The 14,303-nt window shown below is 42.9% G+C and overlaps 1 protein-coding gene across 1 annotated transcript in view; it reads right to left on the reverse strand.

Annotated features, from left to right (window-relative positions):
* Window positions 1-359: 359 nt before the first annotated feature.
* IL31RA (interleukin 31 receptor A) overlaps window positions 360-14,303 on the reverse strand; it is a gene marked incomplete at its 5' end in the record, with an annotated part of 70,391 nt that continues 56,447 nt past the window's right edge. Inside the window, 5 exon segments of the mRNA XM_082623315.1 lie at window positions 360-861; window positions 864-926; window positions 2,489-2,570; window positions 3,751-3,841; window positions 9,700-9,840. Of these exon segments, the coding sequence (XP_082479441.1) occupies window positions 478-861; window positions 864-926; window positions 2,489-2,570; window positions 3,751-3,841; window positions 9,700-9,840 (761 nt within the window). The 3' untranslated portion in view covers window positions 360-477.

A 14,303-nucleotide genomic window follows, 5' to 3' on the forward strand; every position in this document is an offset into this window, starting at 1 on the left:
TATGTTTGGCTGCGTTGGGTCTTCGTTGCTGCGCACGGGCTTTCTCTAGTTGAGGAGAGCAGGAGCTACTCTTCATTGCAGTGCGCAGGCTTCTCATTGCGGTGGCTTCTCTTGTTGCGGAGCACGGGCTCTAGGCATGTGGGCTTCAGTAGTTGTGGCACGTGGGCTCAGTAGTTGTGGTGTACAGGCTTAGTTGCTCCACGGCATGTGGGATCCTCCCAGACCAGGGCTCGAACCTGTGTCCCCTGTATTGGCAGGCGGATTCTTAACCACTGCGCCACCAGGGAAGTCCACCATCCTTTCTTCTCAAGCAAGCTACACATCTGGGCCAACCAGGCTCACAAGTCACTCGGGGGTGTGCGAGACTTTCTCTAACACAAGCGGGATGGGGAGACGCCAAGGAAGCTCTTGTAGCCAAGTCTTCTCTCTGTGAGTCATGCACAGTGAGACGTAGGGGGATTCAAGCCATGGCGGCATTTAGACTTCTCTTTGGGTTTGGTCTAGAAGTTTTTCAGACATGAGATATTCTCTGGTTGTCACTGAATTTTTCAAGTATGGGTTTGGTGCTCCTTCCCCACAGAAATGGTCTGGCCCTAAACCTTGGGTAGGAGGGAGAGGATGCTCTTTGGCTTCTGAGCGGATCCCCTCTGGTGTTCCAGAACATAGGTGTTGCGATTCTCTCGGTGGAATCTCGACTGAAACTGCGGGACAATAAGTCCCATATGGGGAGGTCATGTACGCATTCTTTTCCCCTCCCAAGATATTTTCCTGACCCTTTTCAGGTTCCTCTGTGGAAACCACTTCCAGAAAATTCTCAAAATTTACCACCAACCTGTCAATAAGGTCACTGGGGCAGAACATGGTTTTAGAATCCCATCTTCTTCTGTGTTCACAGAGTCATCAAACTCCTTCAGATTTAGCTTATCCTGGAAAAGAGAAAGGGACACCCCAATGGTCATTTGGGGGCCACATATGATGTAGCCAAAAGCTATTAGGCTTGGGACACCCAAAGCCCCACCTCTGGACCAGCCCCCCTCTTAGAGGCCAGAAATGGTGCCCTTCCATGGGAGCTTAGCAAGAGTGGTCCATTTCCTGAGAAGAATGCAGTGTATTCAAACAATTTCTTCTTCTAGAGAGCTCAAGCCTATTTTCCACATAATCATATGCTCATAAAATCCCAGTGAAGATGGAAGCATCAAAATTAGAATTATCATAAAGACAAATAACTTGCCCAACATCACCAGAAAATCAAAGGTGGCCTCCTGGTGGCAGTGGTGTCCAACATCTTTGTATCCCTAGAGCCTAGCTCACTGCCTGGCATATAGTGAGTGATTAATAAGTGACTGCTGGGCTTCCCGGGTGGTGCAGTGGTTGAGAGTCCACCTGCCGATACAGGGGACACGGGTTCGTGCCCCAGTCCGGGAGCATCCCACATGCTGCGGAGCGGCTAGGCCCGTGAGCCATGGCCGCTGAGCCTGTGCGTCCAGAGCCTGTGCTCCGCAACGGGAGAGGCCACACAGTGAGAGGTCCGCATACTGCAAAAACAAAACAAAACAAAACAAAAAAACAAACAAAAAAATAAGTGACTGCTACAGAGGCCAGACCTACAGATGATTCAAAAAACATTTTAGACATCAGACAAGACTGCCTATGAATTAGTTTACTCTCTTAATAACTTTTGGTAAGTAGGAAATTAAATAAGGTAACACATGAATGATAGAGGAGAGAAGAAAATAGAAACAACCAAAATTTAATTAAATAAATAATAAAAATAATTTTCACGTCCGTGTTAAAAAAAGACTTCTGAGTTGAAACAGGGGCTAATATTAAAAATTCCTTATCAAGGAATACTGGAAACAGTCTTTCAATAACAAGGATTTAAAGGTTATATTTGATTGGGCTTCTTTCTACTTAACCGAGAAATTAAACCTTAAAATTTCAGAACAGTTTTCAATTTAAAAATGTATGAAAATGGGAGGTTTCTATTATGGATAACTCCCTAGAAAACCCCACTGCCAATGTCTCCAATCTGAGAAAAACAATTTGATGCAGCCTGCCCCTGCCTTTGGACAGAAATGCACATTAGCGGCCCCTCGGGTCCCCAGGTGGTCTCTAGATTAACTTGCTCTTGGCTGCTTTTTAAATGGTCTCCAGTCTTATAGCTGGGTTCTCTTGCTTTCTAATTAGACAGTCAGGTCCTTAAGGGTAGGGCCAGTGTCTCTTCTGTGGCACCCTTTATAGGACCAGTTTTATGCCCAGCAAACACTGGGTCCTATGAGCCTGGTAAAGCCATTTCCTCTTGTCCAAAGAATGAGGTCAAAGTCATTCCAGAAAGGCTGATTCCACCTGTCCTGCCAGCCATTCCCTGGGACTTTTTAACCTCGAGTTCTCTTTATGTGAACCCTATGCAAACCTCAGTCCATCACCCTGTCCACCTCCCATAACCAGCTTGCTCAACAATCTCCTTAACAAAAACAGGAGTGTTTACCTTTAAATCATCTCCACACCATGTGGCTATACTGCTTTCAGCAGGGTTGGGGACATTGGGCCAACACAGGTGCTTTAATTTGCTAATAATAGATAAGATTTTAAAATAGGAAGTGAGTCCAAGAAGCATTTTACTTCTACTGCATGGCCAAGCCAAAAGAGCAGGGCTTCGATGCAGGGAACTGTATGGCTCCCTATTGAATAAGGGCAAGCTCACAGCCTCCTGACAGAAACTGGGAAAGCAAAGTACTTTGGGGAGTGAAATTGCAAGTTAACTATGGGATGTGATGGGAGAAGACCTTTCCCTAGGCAAAGCTTTTCCTACTCTTCCCCACTCTCCCACCCCTGCATCTCCACCCCCTGGTCCTGATGCCGGAAATCACACCATCACAGAGCCATTTCCTTGAGACTTATTCCCCAGGAAAGGTAACACTCTAAGCCTTACAAGATACCCACACTTCAGAGCAGTGATTCTCAAAGTGTGGTCCCAACCAGCAGCATCAGTACCACCTGGGAACTTGTCAGATGTGCAAAATGTACGAGAATGGGTGCTGACGACTTGCTTACAACCCAAAGCTGACTGAGGTTGACATTAGCTTGGCCGTAACTAAGCACAGCTGCTTGGCAGAGAAGGCCCACGACTGTGTAACTGTGGAGAGAGCGGTCTAATGGGGAGAGAACCTGTGACCCTCAGGGTAGAATGAGGTTCTCTGGGGACAGAAAGCACAAGACCCTGAAGACAAGCTTCCTTCCCTACAGTGGCCAGAGCAGGCAGGACAAATGGCCCTCAGCGAGCCCTCTGACACTGTGCCACAAGCAAGGACTGCCTGTGCTGGGCATATGCTGGCCAGTGCTCTAACTCCATGGGCACCCTGCTCCCTGCTCTGCCTGGGAGAGAGGCTGGTGGCCTTGAGGGCCCTTGCTGCTGCCAAGGGTCCCCTCTAGACACAGAGAGGATCTTCTCCCCAACTCTAGTCTCAGATACCGAACACAGCAGACAAAGCCTGTGGGGCAGCTGGCACTTCCCTAGCTTCAAAAAGTCCTAGGCCCAGTGCACAGCGCTGTCGGGGGTACAAGTCCTCCTGTTTGGTTAGAGTTCTGATGTGCCACAGTGTAAGGCATACAATAAATTCAATAAATATGTATCAACTCAATAAATGAATGGACACCCCTTAATGGCAGTGTGCCCTCTTCCACCCATGGTGTCTTCCACCCCTTTCCACCCCCGATTTTGAGGGCCCACACTGTTGTCTACAAACTCACTTGGGTTTTTTGAGATCATATGCCACCATCAGGATGATGAGAATAAGGCCACCTCCAACCAGAGAAGTTATAATGAAAATCTCAAAGACACCTTTGAGAAAAGGAGAACAAAAGTCAGTAGCAGGTTGAGCCCCTTACTTTCTTGACAAAAATCAAAGATTAATGTTTTCTTCCAGTAGCTTCAGCAACATATACCCTAAAGGTTTTCTTTCAATTTAATTCAAATTCATTCCATTTCTCTTCTCCCTGAATAATACTGACAGAAACTGTGTTCCCCAGGTTCATCCTCCAACTTCATTCATCTAGTAAACATTTTCTGAGCACTTACAATTTGCCAAACAAATTGTTTGTGGGTAATAAAATAAATAGCAAGAAGCAAGAAACACAAGATCCCTACTCTCATGGAGCTTACCTTCTGGTTCAAGAATTCAGACAATAAATAACGTAAGATTATTTCAGATAAAATGGGATGATAGAGAGTAGGGTAAAGTGGGTAGGGGGTTAGCACCTTTAGATAGGGTGGCAAAGGAAGACTCCTTGGAGAAGTGAAATCTGAGCTAACGTGAATAATGAGAAGGAACTGCCCATGTTCATGCTGGGGAAAGCATTCAAGGCAGAAGGAAAAGCATAAATGGGAACATAAACGGGAAGTGGTGGGAGGTGAGGTCAGGAAGGGACAGATGAGGAAGGGTCCTGAAAGCAATGGGAAGGAGTTTGGATTTAATTCAAAATACAACAGAAACCACTGGTGGGTTTTAAGCAGGGGGTCTAGGATTTTAAACTCTGGCTGCTGTGTGGAAAACAGATGGTAGAGGATCAAAGACAGAAGCAGGGAGATCTATAAGAACCAAGAGTAACAGACCAATCACAAGTAATGAAACTGAAAGTGTAATTCAAAATCTTCCAACAAACAAAAGTCCAGGACCAGATGGCTTCACAGGTGAATTCTATCAAACATTTAGAGAAGAGCTAACACCTATCCTTCTCAAACTCTTCCAAAAAACTGCAGAGGGAGGAACACTCCCAAAATCATTCTACAAGGCCACCATCACCCTGATAGCAAAACCAGACAAAGATATCACAAAAAAGAAAATTACAGGCCAATATCACTGATGAACATCAGTGCAAAAATCCTCAACAAAATACTAGCAAACAGAATCCAACAACACATTAAAAGGATCGTACACCATGATCAAGTGGGATTTATCCCAGGGATGCAAGGATTCTTCAATATATGCAAATCAATCAATGTGATACACCATGTTAACAAATTGAAGAATAAAAACCATATGATCATCTCAATAGATGCAGAAAAAGCTTTTGACAAAATTCAGCACTGATTTTTGATAAAAACTCTCCAGAAAATGGGCATAGAGGGAACCTACCTCAACATAATAAAGGCCATATATGACAAACCCACAGCAAACTTCATTCTCAATGGTGAAAAACTGAAAGCATTTCCTCTAAGATCAGGAACAAGACAAGGATGTCCACACTTGCCCCTCTTATTCAACACAGTTTTGGAAGTCCTAGCCATGACAATCAGAGAAGAAAAAGAAATAAAAGGAATATAAATTGGAAAAGAAGAAGTAAAATTGTCACTGTTTGCAAATGACATGATACTATACATAGAAAATCCTGAAGCTGCCACCAGAAAATTACTAGAACTAATCAGTGAATTTGGTAAGATGGCAGGATACAAATTAATGCACAGAAATCTCTTGCATTCCTATGCACTAACAACAAAAACTCAGAAAGAGAACTTAAGGAAACAATCCCATTCACCATTGCAACAAAAAGAATAAAATACCTAGGAATAAACCTACCTAAGGAGGCAAAAGATCTGTACTCAGAAAACTATAAAGCACTGATGAAAGAAATCAAAGATGACATAAACAGATGGAGAAATATACCATGTTCTTAGACTGGAAGAATCAATATTGTAAAATGACTATACTACCCAAAGCAATCTACAGATTCAGTGCAATCCCTATTAAACTACCAATGGCATTCTTCACAGAATTAGAACAAAAAATTTTACAATTTGTATGGAAACACAAAAGACCCCAAATAGCCAAAGCAATCTTGAGAAAGAAATGGAGCTGGAGGAATCAGGCTCCCTGACTAATCTACACTACAAGGCCACAGTAATCAAGACGGTATGGTACTGGCACAAAAACAGAAATATAAGTCAATGGTACAGGATAGAAAGCCCAGAGATAAACCCACACACATATGGTCACCTAATTTATGACACAGGAGGCAAGAACATACAATGGAGAAAAGACAACCTCTTCAATAAGTGGTGCTGGGAAAACTGGACAGCTACATGTAAAAGAATGAAATTAGAACATTCCCTAACACCATACACAAAAATAAACTCAAAATGGATTAGAGACCTAAATGTAAGACCAGATACTATAAAACTCTTAGACAAAAACATAGGCAGAACACTCTTTGATATAAACCACAGCAAGATTTTTTTTGACCCACCTCCTAGAGTAATGAAAATAAGAACAAAAATAAACAAATGGGACGTAATGAAACTTAAAAGCTTTTGCACAGCAAAGGAAACCATAAATAAGATGAAAAGACAGAACCTTCAGAATGGAGAAAATATGTGCAAACGAAGCAACAGACAAAGGATTCATCTCCAAAATATACAAACAGCTCATGGAGCTCAATATCAAAAAAACAAACAACCCAATTAAAAACTGGGTGGAAGGGGCTTCCCTGGTGGCGCAGTGGTTGAGAGTCTGCCTGCCAATGCAGGGGACACGGGTTCGTGCCCCGGTCCGGGAGGATCCCGCATGCCGTGGAGCGGCTGGGCCCGTGAGCCATGGCCGCTGAGCCTGCGCGTCCGGAGCCTGTGTTCCGCAACGGGAGAGGCCACAGCAGTTGAGAGGCCCGCGTACCGCAAAAAAAAAAAAAAAAAAAACACAACTGGGTGGAAGACCTAAATAGACATTTCACCAAAGAAGACATACAGATGGCCAAGAGGCACATGAAAAGCTGCTCAACATCACTAATTATTAGAGAAATGCAAATCAAAACTGCAACGAGGGGCTTCCCTGGTGGCGCAGTGGTTGGGAGTCCGCCTGCCGGTGCAGGGGACGCGGGTTCGTGCCCCGGTCCGGGAGGATCCCACATGCCGCGGAGCGGCTGGGCCCGTGAGCCATGGCCGCTGAGCCTGTGCGTCCAGAGCCTGTGCTCCGCAACGGGAGAGGCCACAACAGTGAGAGGCCCGCATACCGCAAAAAAAGGGAAAAAAAAAAAACTGCAATGAGGTGTCACCTCACACTGGTCAGAATGGCCATCATCAAAAAATCTACAAACAGTAAATACTGGAGAGGGTGTGGAAAAAAGGGAACCCTCTTGCACTGTTGGTGGGAATGTAAATTGATACAGCCACTGTGGAAAACAGTATGGAGGTTCCTTAAAAAACTAAAAATAGAATTATCATATGACCCAGCAATCCCACTACTGGGAATATACCCTGAGAAAACCATAATGCAAAAGGACACGTGTACCCCAATGTTCACTGCAGCACTATTTACAATAGCCAGGACATGGAAACAACCTAAATGTCCAACAACAGATGAAAGGATAAAGAAGATGTGGTACATATATACAATGGAATATCACTCAGCCATAAAAAGGTATGAGGGTTTATTTTGTTGTTGTTGTTATTTACATGATAATTTTTATCTTTTATTAGATATATTACATATTCCCCAAAATATATAAAATCTTCCAAGAGAAAATATCAAAACCTATTGATTTCAAGGTAAGCAACATAATCAAAATGAAAGCAAAGAATTTCTTCCAGACAAAGGAATGTGAAAACATTTCAGCACAAATACAACAAAGACATGGGAAGGTAATTACAATGTTTTACATTTTACAGCATTTTGTTTTAATCAGTATTTGTAGAAAACAAGGATGCTGAGTTCTCAAACACTGTAGTTACAACCGCAAATTAAATTTTCAGAAAAAAAATAAGAGAAAGTAATGAAGTACTGAACATCTGCAATAATAAATGTAATAAAACATAAACAAACAAATATGCCACTGAGATCACAACTGAAGTGTATGATTTTTAGTGTGTGCCAGGGACACTAAATTATTTAATCAGTTCTTGACCACAACCCAAAGCTAAAGCATCCTCTTTTCATTTCCCTGATGATTTATTCTAAAAATAAAAAGCAGAAACTTGCTGGTAAAAGAGAATTTCTGCTTTACCTGTGAGCAGCCGGTGGCAACACACACTGAATAAGAGCCCAACCAAACACGGGACAGATCCATCTCAAACAACCGGGAGTGGCAAAACCACTATTATTGCAACAAGATTTTTTAATTTCAATTGATCAGAAATTCCAGAACAATTAAGCACACCCACTCAAACCACAGAACACAGTAAACTCCTATAGGAAGGTTTTATTGGGTATTTGTAGTGAGGTGGATGGACCTAGTGTCTGTCATACAAAGTGAAGTAAGCCAGAAAGAGAAAAATAAATACTGTATATTAATGCATAGATGTGGAATCTAGAAAAATGGTACAGATGAACCTATTTGCAGAGCAGGAATAGAGATGTAGATGTAGAGAATGGACATATGGACACAGGGCGGGAAGGGGAGGGTGGGACTAACTGGGAGATTAAGACTGACATATATACACTACCATGTGTAAAACAGATAGCTAGCAGGAACATGCACAGGAAGCTCAGCTCGGTGCTCTGTGACGACCTAGATGGGTGGGATTGGGGCGGGGTGGGGGGAGGGAGGTCCAAGAGGGAGGGGAAATAGGTATATATATAGTTGGTTCACTTCACTGTACAGCAGAAACTAACACAACATTGTAAAGCAATTATACTCCAATAAAAAAAATGAAAAACAAACAAACAGAAGAACCAAGGATAAGAAACTTCTAGTCTCCAAGGCAGGCTCTTGCCTTCAATCTGACCCATAGAGAAAATTCCATCAGATAATGCAATTTGTGCCTAGTGTTGTGAAAATATAACATGATTTTAAAAGATTTTAAAGAGCAATATCAAAAAGAACTCCCAAAAGACAATGTTAGTCAATAAAAACAGAACATGTTTTCTGTGTAAAAACACATGCTTTACTCACATTTTCCAGAACCATAAGCTATTTTTATTCTTTTGGATGTGTGATGATGAACAGGAAAATTTCAAGAATACTTAGACTATTTATAGCTTTTATGGAAAATTTTGCAATGTTCCTTCACTTTTAAGCTTCATTTTTAAAAAAAGTGTTAGTATATCCTTAAAATCAAACCTCTGTCATTCAAAGACAGAGATTTCTGTTTCTCCCACTCTCCTGTCTCTCTGTTTCTCCCATTCTCCTTCCTTCTTCTTCTTCATCTCCCTCTTCAGCCTGTCTTCTTTCCCTCTTGAATATTCCCCGTAACCATCGTATGAATCACATTATATTTTATATTACTGTTGTATTTATTAAACTTTTCTTGCTCCCATTTTTTAATATAAAAGCTGATTACACTTTTTTACTCAAAAAACTCCACAAACAATGAGGTTAAGTGGGCCAATGGTGCTTGATCAACCAAGGTTTTCCCTTGTTTGACACACAGGGACTGGTGACTATGAACTTGGGGATAGCCTTGAGGTGGGAGCTGGTTTGGAATGACAGTGAAGGTGGCATTAACTTGATCCCTCCTCCCTAAGAAGATTCGGGGCTACCCAGGGAGAAGCAAAATGACCCATCTTTCCAAATTCAGCTCTCAATTTTCCTGTTCTCCCTCCTCCCTCCTCACCCATATGCTTTCCAGGAAGGCCAATGAGTCAGAGAGCAAAATGGTTCTTCTCACTTCTCCCTTTCATTTGCCTTCCCCCTGCCTTTGGGAAACATCATCTGTGACTAGCCTAAAGGAAATGCCAAGGAGACATTCCCAAGGACTGAAGGAGTACTCACTAATTGACAATGTCTTGAAGTTTATCCTGGTGCCACTAGTTCCCCCAGCACTGGTGCTGGCCATGACCTGAACAGTGTAAGAGGTCTTTCGTGTCAGGGACTCCAGGCTATACTGCAGGATGCTGGAGTTGGCTGTCTTGGCTAAAGGAAAAATATAAAAGTCAAACACCACAGCCAAACCCAAGTGAAAACTGTGCTTTAGTGGCACTGAAATAAAAGCATTGGAACCTGGGCTTCCAAGCTTGGCCACCTCATACCCCAATCTCTCTATTCATGTTCTGATTTAAATTAACCTATCAAGATGGATCAAAGACCTAAATATAAGAGTTAAATCTATACGATGCTTAGAAAACATAGGATAAATCTATATGTCCTTGAATTTGGCAATGATTTCTTAAATATGACACCAAACACACAAGCAGCAAAAAGATTAAACTGAACTTCATCAAAATTAAAAGTTGTTGGGCTTCCCTGGTGACGCAGTGGTTGAGAGTCCGCCTGCCGATGCAGGGGACATGGGTTCGTGCCCCGGTCCAGGAAGATCCCACATGCCATGGAGCGGCTGGGCCCGTGAGCCATGGCTGCTGAGCCTGCGCGTCCGAAGCCTGTGCTCCGCAACAGGAGAGGCCACAGCAGTGAGAGGCACGCGTACCGCAAAAAAAAAAAAAAAAAGATGGCCCTGGATGAGGGCAGAAGAGGAGACGGAGTCCCTCAAAATAACCAAAATTCCTCTTGAAGATGGAAGCCTAGGCAAGGGTAGAGATTTGATGTAGGGGGCCGGTGGGTACTGAATTCCGCTATTTCTATGCAGCAAGCCCCGGCGGGGTGTGTGTGTATTTAGGAGCTCCTGTTCCTGAAGGCCACAGTTGGCGGATCCTTTCCCCAAACCAGGCCTTTATGAGAGACTCCAGCTTCTGGTCTAGAAGTAAGGCCAGAGAATTTGTCTACCTGGAAGGGTAGCTCTGAGGAAGGGCAACTGAGGCATGGGGAAAATGTGAAGCTGGAGTGGGGGCAAGGAGCACAGAGCCAGGAAATCAACCCCACCTAAGCCTTAGGGCTCCTGCTTTCTCCTCCCTGCCCTCCCCTGCTCATAGCCTCTAAGCAGCCTTAGTCACTGTTCCAGTCAGGCTGAAAGTCATTACTTGAGCATTGGAACCTTACTCAGCCCCTTGGAGCAGATAATGTTACTGCTCCCTGATCCCCAGATGCTTTCTTGCTGTTTTTATCCATCACCTGGTTGGGATAACTTTGAGATGTAACTTCCACTTCAGAGTCCCCTGCCAGGTCAGGCTGGAAACACCCTCCCCAGGAATGTCAATTCAGATGACACTTACTATGGGTTGAATTGTGTCCACCCCAAAAAAAAGATATCCTTAGTACCTCAGAATGTAACCTTATTTAGAAATCAGGTGAATAGTTAAAATATGATGGGGGTCCTTAACCCAATATGACTAGTCTCCTTACTAAAGTGGAATTTGGATTCAGAGACAGAGGACACACAAGAAGCTGGCCATGTTAAGAATGAGTCAGAGATTGGAATTATGCTGCTCTAAGCCAAGGAAAGCCTGAGGCTTCTAGAAGCTGGAATAAGTAAGGAAGGATCCTCCCTGAGAAGCTTTTGAGGGAGCATGGCCCTGCCAACACCCTGTTTTCAGAGTTGTAGCCTGCAGAACGATGAGGCAACGAGTTTCTGTTGTTTGAAGTCACCCAGTCTATGGTGCTTTGTTGCAAAGATCTAGGAAAATCAATCAGCACCTTTGGCTCGGCCTCCTCTTCCTCCCCTGCCTTGGCCTTGCTTCCTCCACTTCCTTTGCTGGTCTCTCTAGAGGCGTTTTCTTAGTAAACCACCTGCACCCAAATCCTGACTTGAAGACAAGAGTGAGTGTTGGCTGCTAAGTCCACACTCCTTCTCTTTACCAACACTGGGGCTCTGAGGAGGAGAAGTCAGGTTGAAAGAGGAAACACGCCCAGGCTCTGGACCACAAGTGGGTGTAGACTCAAGTCATGAGTCAGCCTTTAAGACGGCAGGGCCTGGGAAGCATTAAGGGTGCTGAAAGAAAAGTTTCCAAATCATCCTTCTACTGAATGTCAACTAACTGCCTCCATTGCTTGACAAGAACTTTTTGAGCAATTTCTCCCAATACAATATACCCCTGGGTGTGGTAGGAATACAGATCCCTCCAGGGAAAAGAGGAAAGGGACTTTGACCGTACACACTATTAATTTTTTGTGATTTGCATGAAGGCAGTCACCCTGGGCCTATCAAATACAGTTCTCAGAAGCTGGTAGTGCCTCACCTTTGCCAGCCATCCTAGCCCGACCTGAACTCTACCTCAACTCAAGTCCCAACCTCCTCCTCAGCCCCTTGTCACACAACTGGCCATGTTTTGCTAGGTCCTGCCTCAGACAACTCCATAGCTACCCGCTGGCTAAGGTCTCCTAGAACTCAGAGGACGTTCAGGCCAGAAGGAACTTGAAGGTATATCTATTCCAATCCCTTATTTGAAAGATGGGAGAATAGAGGTCCACAGAAGAAAATAACCAGTTCAGGGTCACACAGCAGCTGTGTCCAGATTTCTAAGTCACTTTATTAATACCAAGTCCAAGGCTCTGGATAAAGTACATTGTACAAGTTTGGAATCATGCAGACCTGGGCTTGAATTCCACTTGAGAGACTCTGAGCAAATTACTAAGCTTTCCTGAATCTCAGCTTCATCAGCTATAAAGTGAATCTAATAGCACCTACCCCATGGGTCATTTCAAGGCTAAAATTAGATTAACCTATATCGTCTTAGCACAATGTCTGATATATCTTAATGGACAATATTGGATAATTACACTTACTTAATGATTGTTAAACTTACAATTATTATTATTATTATAGTAACCATTCTCCAGTTGACTCTACTTTATTAAACAAAATTCTGTAGAGCATTACTTTCTTATATATGTCTAGGACCAGGACCTGTAAAGAGGTCTATAAAGGGCCAAATATAAACATTTTAGGTTTTGCAGGCCTCTGTTGCAACTACTCAGATCTGCCATTGTTGCACAAAGGGAGACATAGACGATGTAAAAACGAATAGGTGTGGTTGTGTTCCAATAAAACTTTACTTACAAAAACAGGTGTCAGGCCAGGTTTACCCACAAGCTATAGTTTGCCTACACTTGGTCTGGAACCATTATAACTGATGATTGTGCCAATACTTGTGACATAAAGCAAATACCTTCAGAATTGGGAAAAATTAAAAACCCTCTGTGAATTTAGCATAATCTTAAAGTGTATTTTATGATATTTTTAAAGTTGATAATCCATGTCTAATAGAAATTCAATTAGTTAGAACTTTTGTTAAGAATCACAATAATAATAATTAGCACTAGACAAAGCATTCTATACACAGTCTCATTTAATATTCACAGTAGCCTTATGAGGGAGGTATAACTAAAAGTCCATTTAATAAGTAGCTAAGGTTTAGAGAGGTTAGATAATTTGTCCAAGGTTTATGGTATCTAGTGAAAGAGTAAAGATTTGAATCCAGAGCTGCTAGACTCCAAAGCCCATGTTTTTATTCCCTACCCTTTCCTGCCTCCCACTACAGGGCCACACCAGGAAACTGCAATTACTATTCATCAGTGCCTCTGTTAACACAGAATGTGTGTTCAGTGACACACACACTTGTCAGAAACTTCATCACCAGGGGTATTGGATAGGTAGGAACTAGGATGCCAGGAACTAAGGGCTGTGGCAAACACTGACTAAAACAATATCAAATACTGACTGTAGCTCAAAACACACACACAAAAATATATATGTAGGAGTTCTAAAATGAGGCAAAAGAACATGGGTTAAGTTTAAGAAGAGAAAGAAGAGGGACTTCCCTGGTGGTCCAAGTGGTTAAGAATCTGTCTTCCAATATAGGGGGTGTGGACTCGATCCCTGGTCAGGGCACTAAGATCTCACATGCCATGGGGCAACTAAGCCAGCACACTGCAACTACTGAGCCTGCGCACTTTGGAGCCTGCTCACTTGCTACAACTAGAGAGAAGCCCGTGCACCGCAACGAAGAGCCTACGTGCCACAACGAAAGATCCCATGTGCCTCAACTAAGACCCAACGCAGCCAAAAACAAATAGGTAAATAAATATTTAAAAATTTTAAAATAAATAAAAATAAAAACTACTACGATAAACAAAAAAGAAGAGAAAGAAGAAAGCACAGGGAGACGAGTCTAGCGCTGGTAGTGTAAATGCCTGATATCATCCTAGATCTAAGCAAACAGAGAGATGGAGAACTGGAGAGTGCATTCCCGAGCTATGGTGTGTTTCAACAAATAGTTACTGAGCGCCTTTTCTATGCCAACTGCTCTATGTTTGTTCTAGATTTTGGAAATGGAGGAGGAGGAGGAGAGGAGGACCAGGAAAAGAAAGAAAATGAGAAGAAGAGAAAAACAGACCAAAAAGAAAATCTCTGCCCCCGTGGAACTTGCATCCTATTGATGGAGAGATAGGTAATAATCAAAATAAATGAGAAAATCTATAGAATGAGGAATAGTAAGATCTACAGAGAAAAATAAAGCAGGGAAGAGGGAATCCATTGCTTGCAA

This window comes from Mesoplodon mirus, assembly GCF_964341445.2.
Source record: "Mesoplodon mirus genome assembly, chromosome: 5".
Taxonomy (NCBI): domain Eukaryota; kingdom Metazoa; phylum Chordata; class Mammalia; order Artiodactyla; family Ziphiidae; genus Mesoplodon; species Mesoplodon mirus.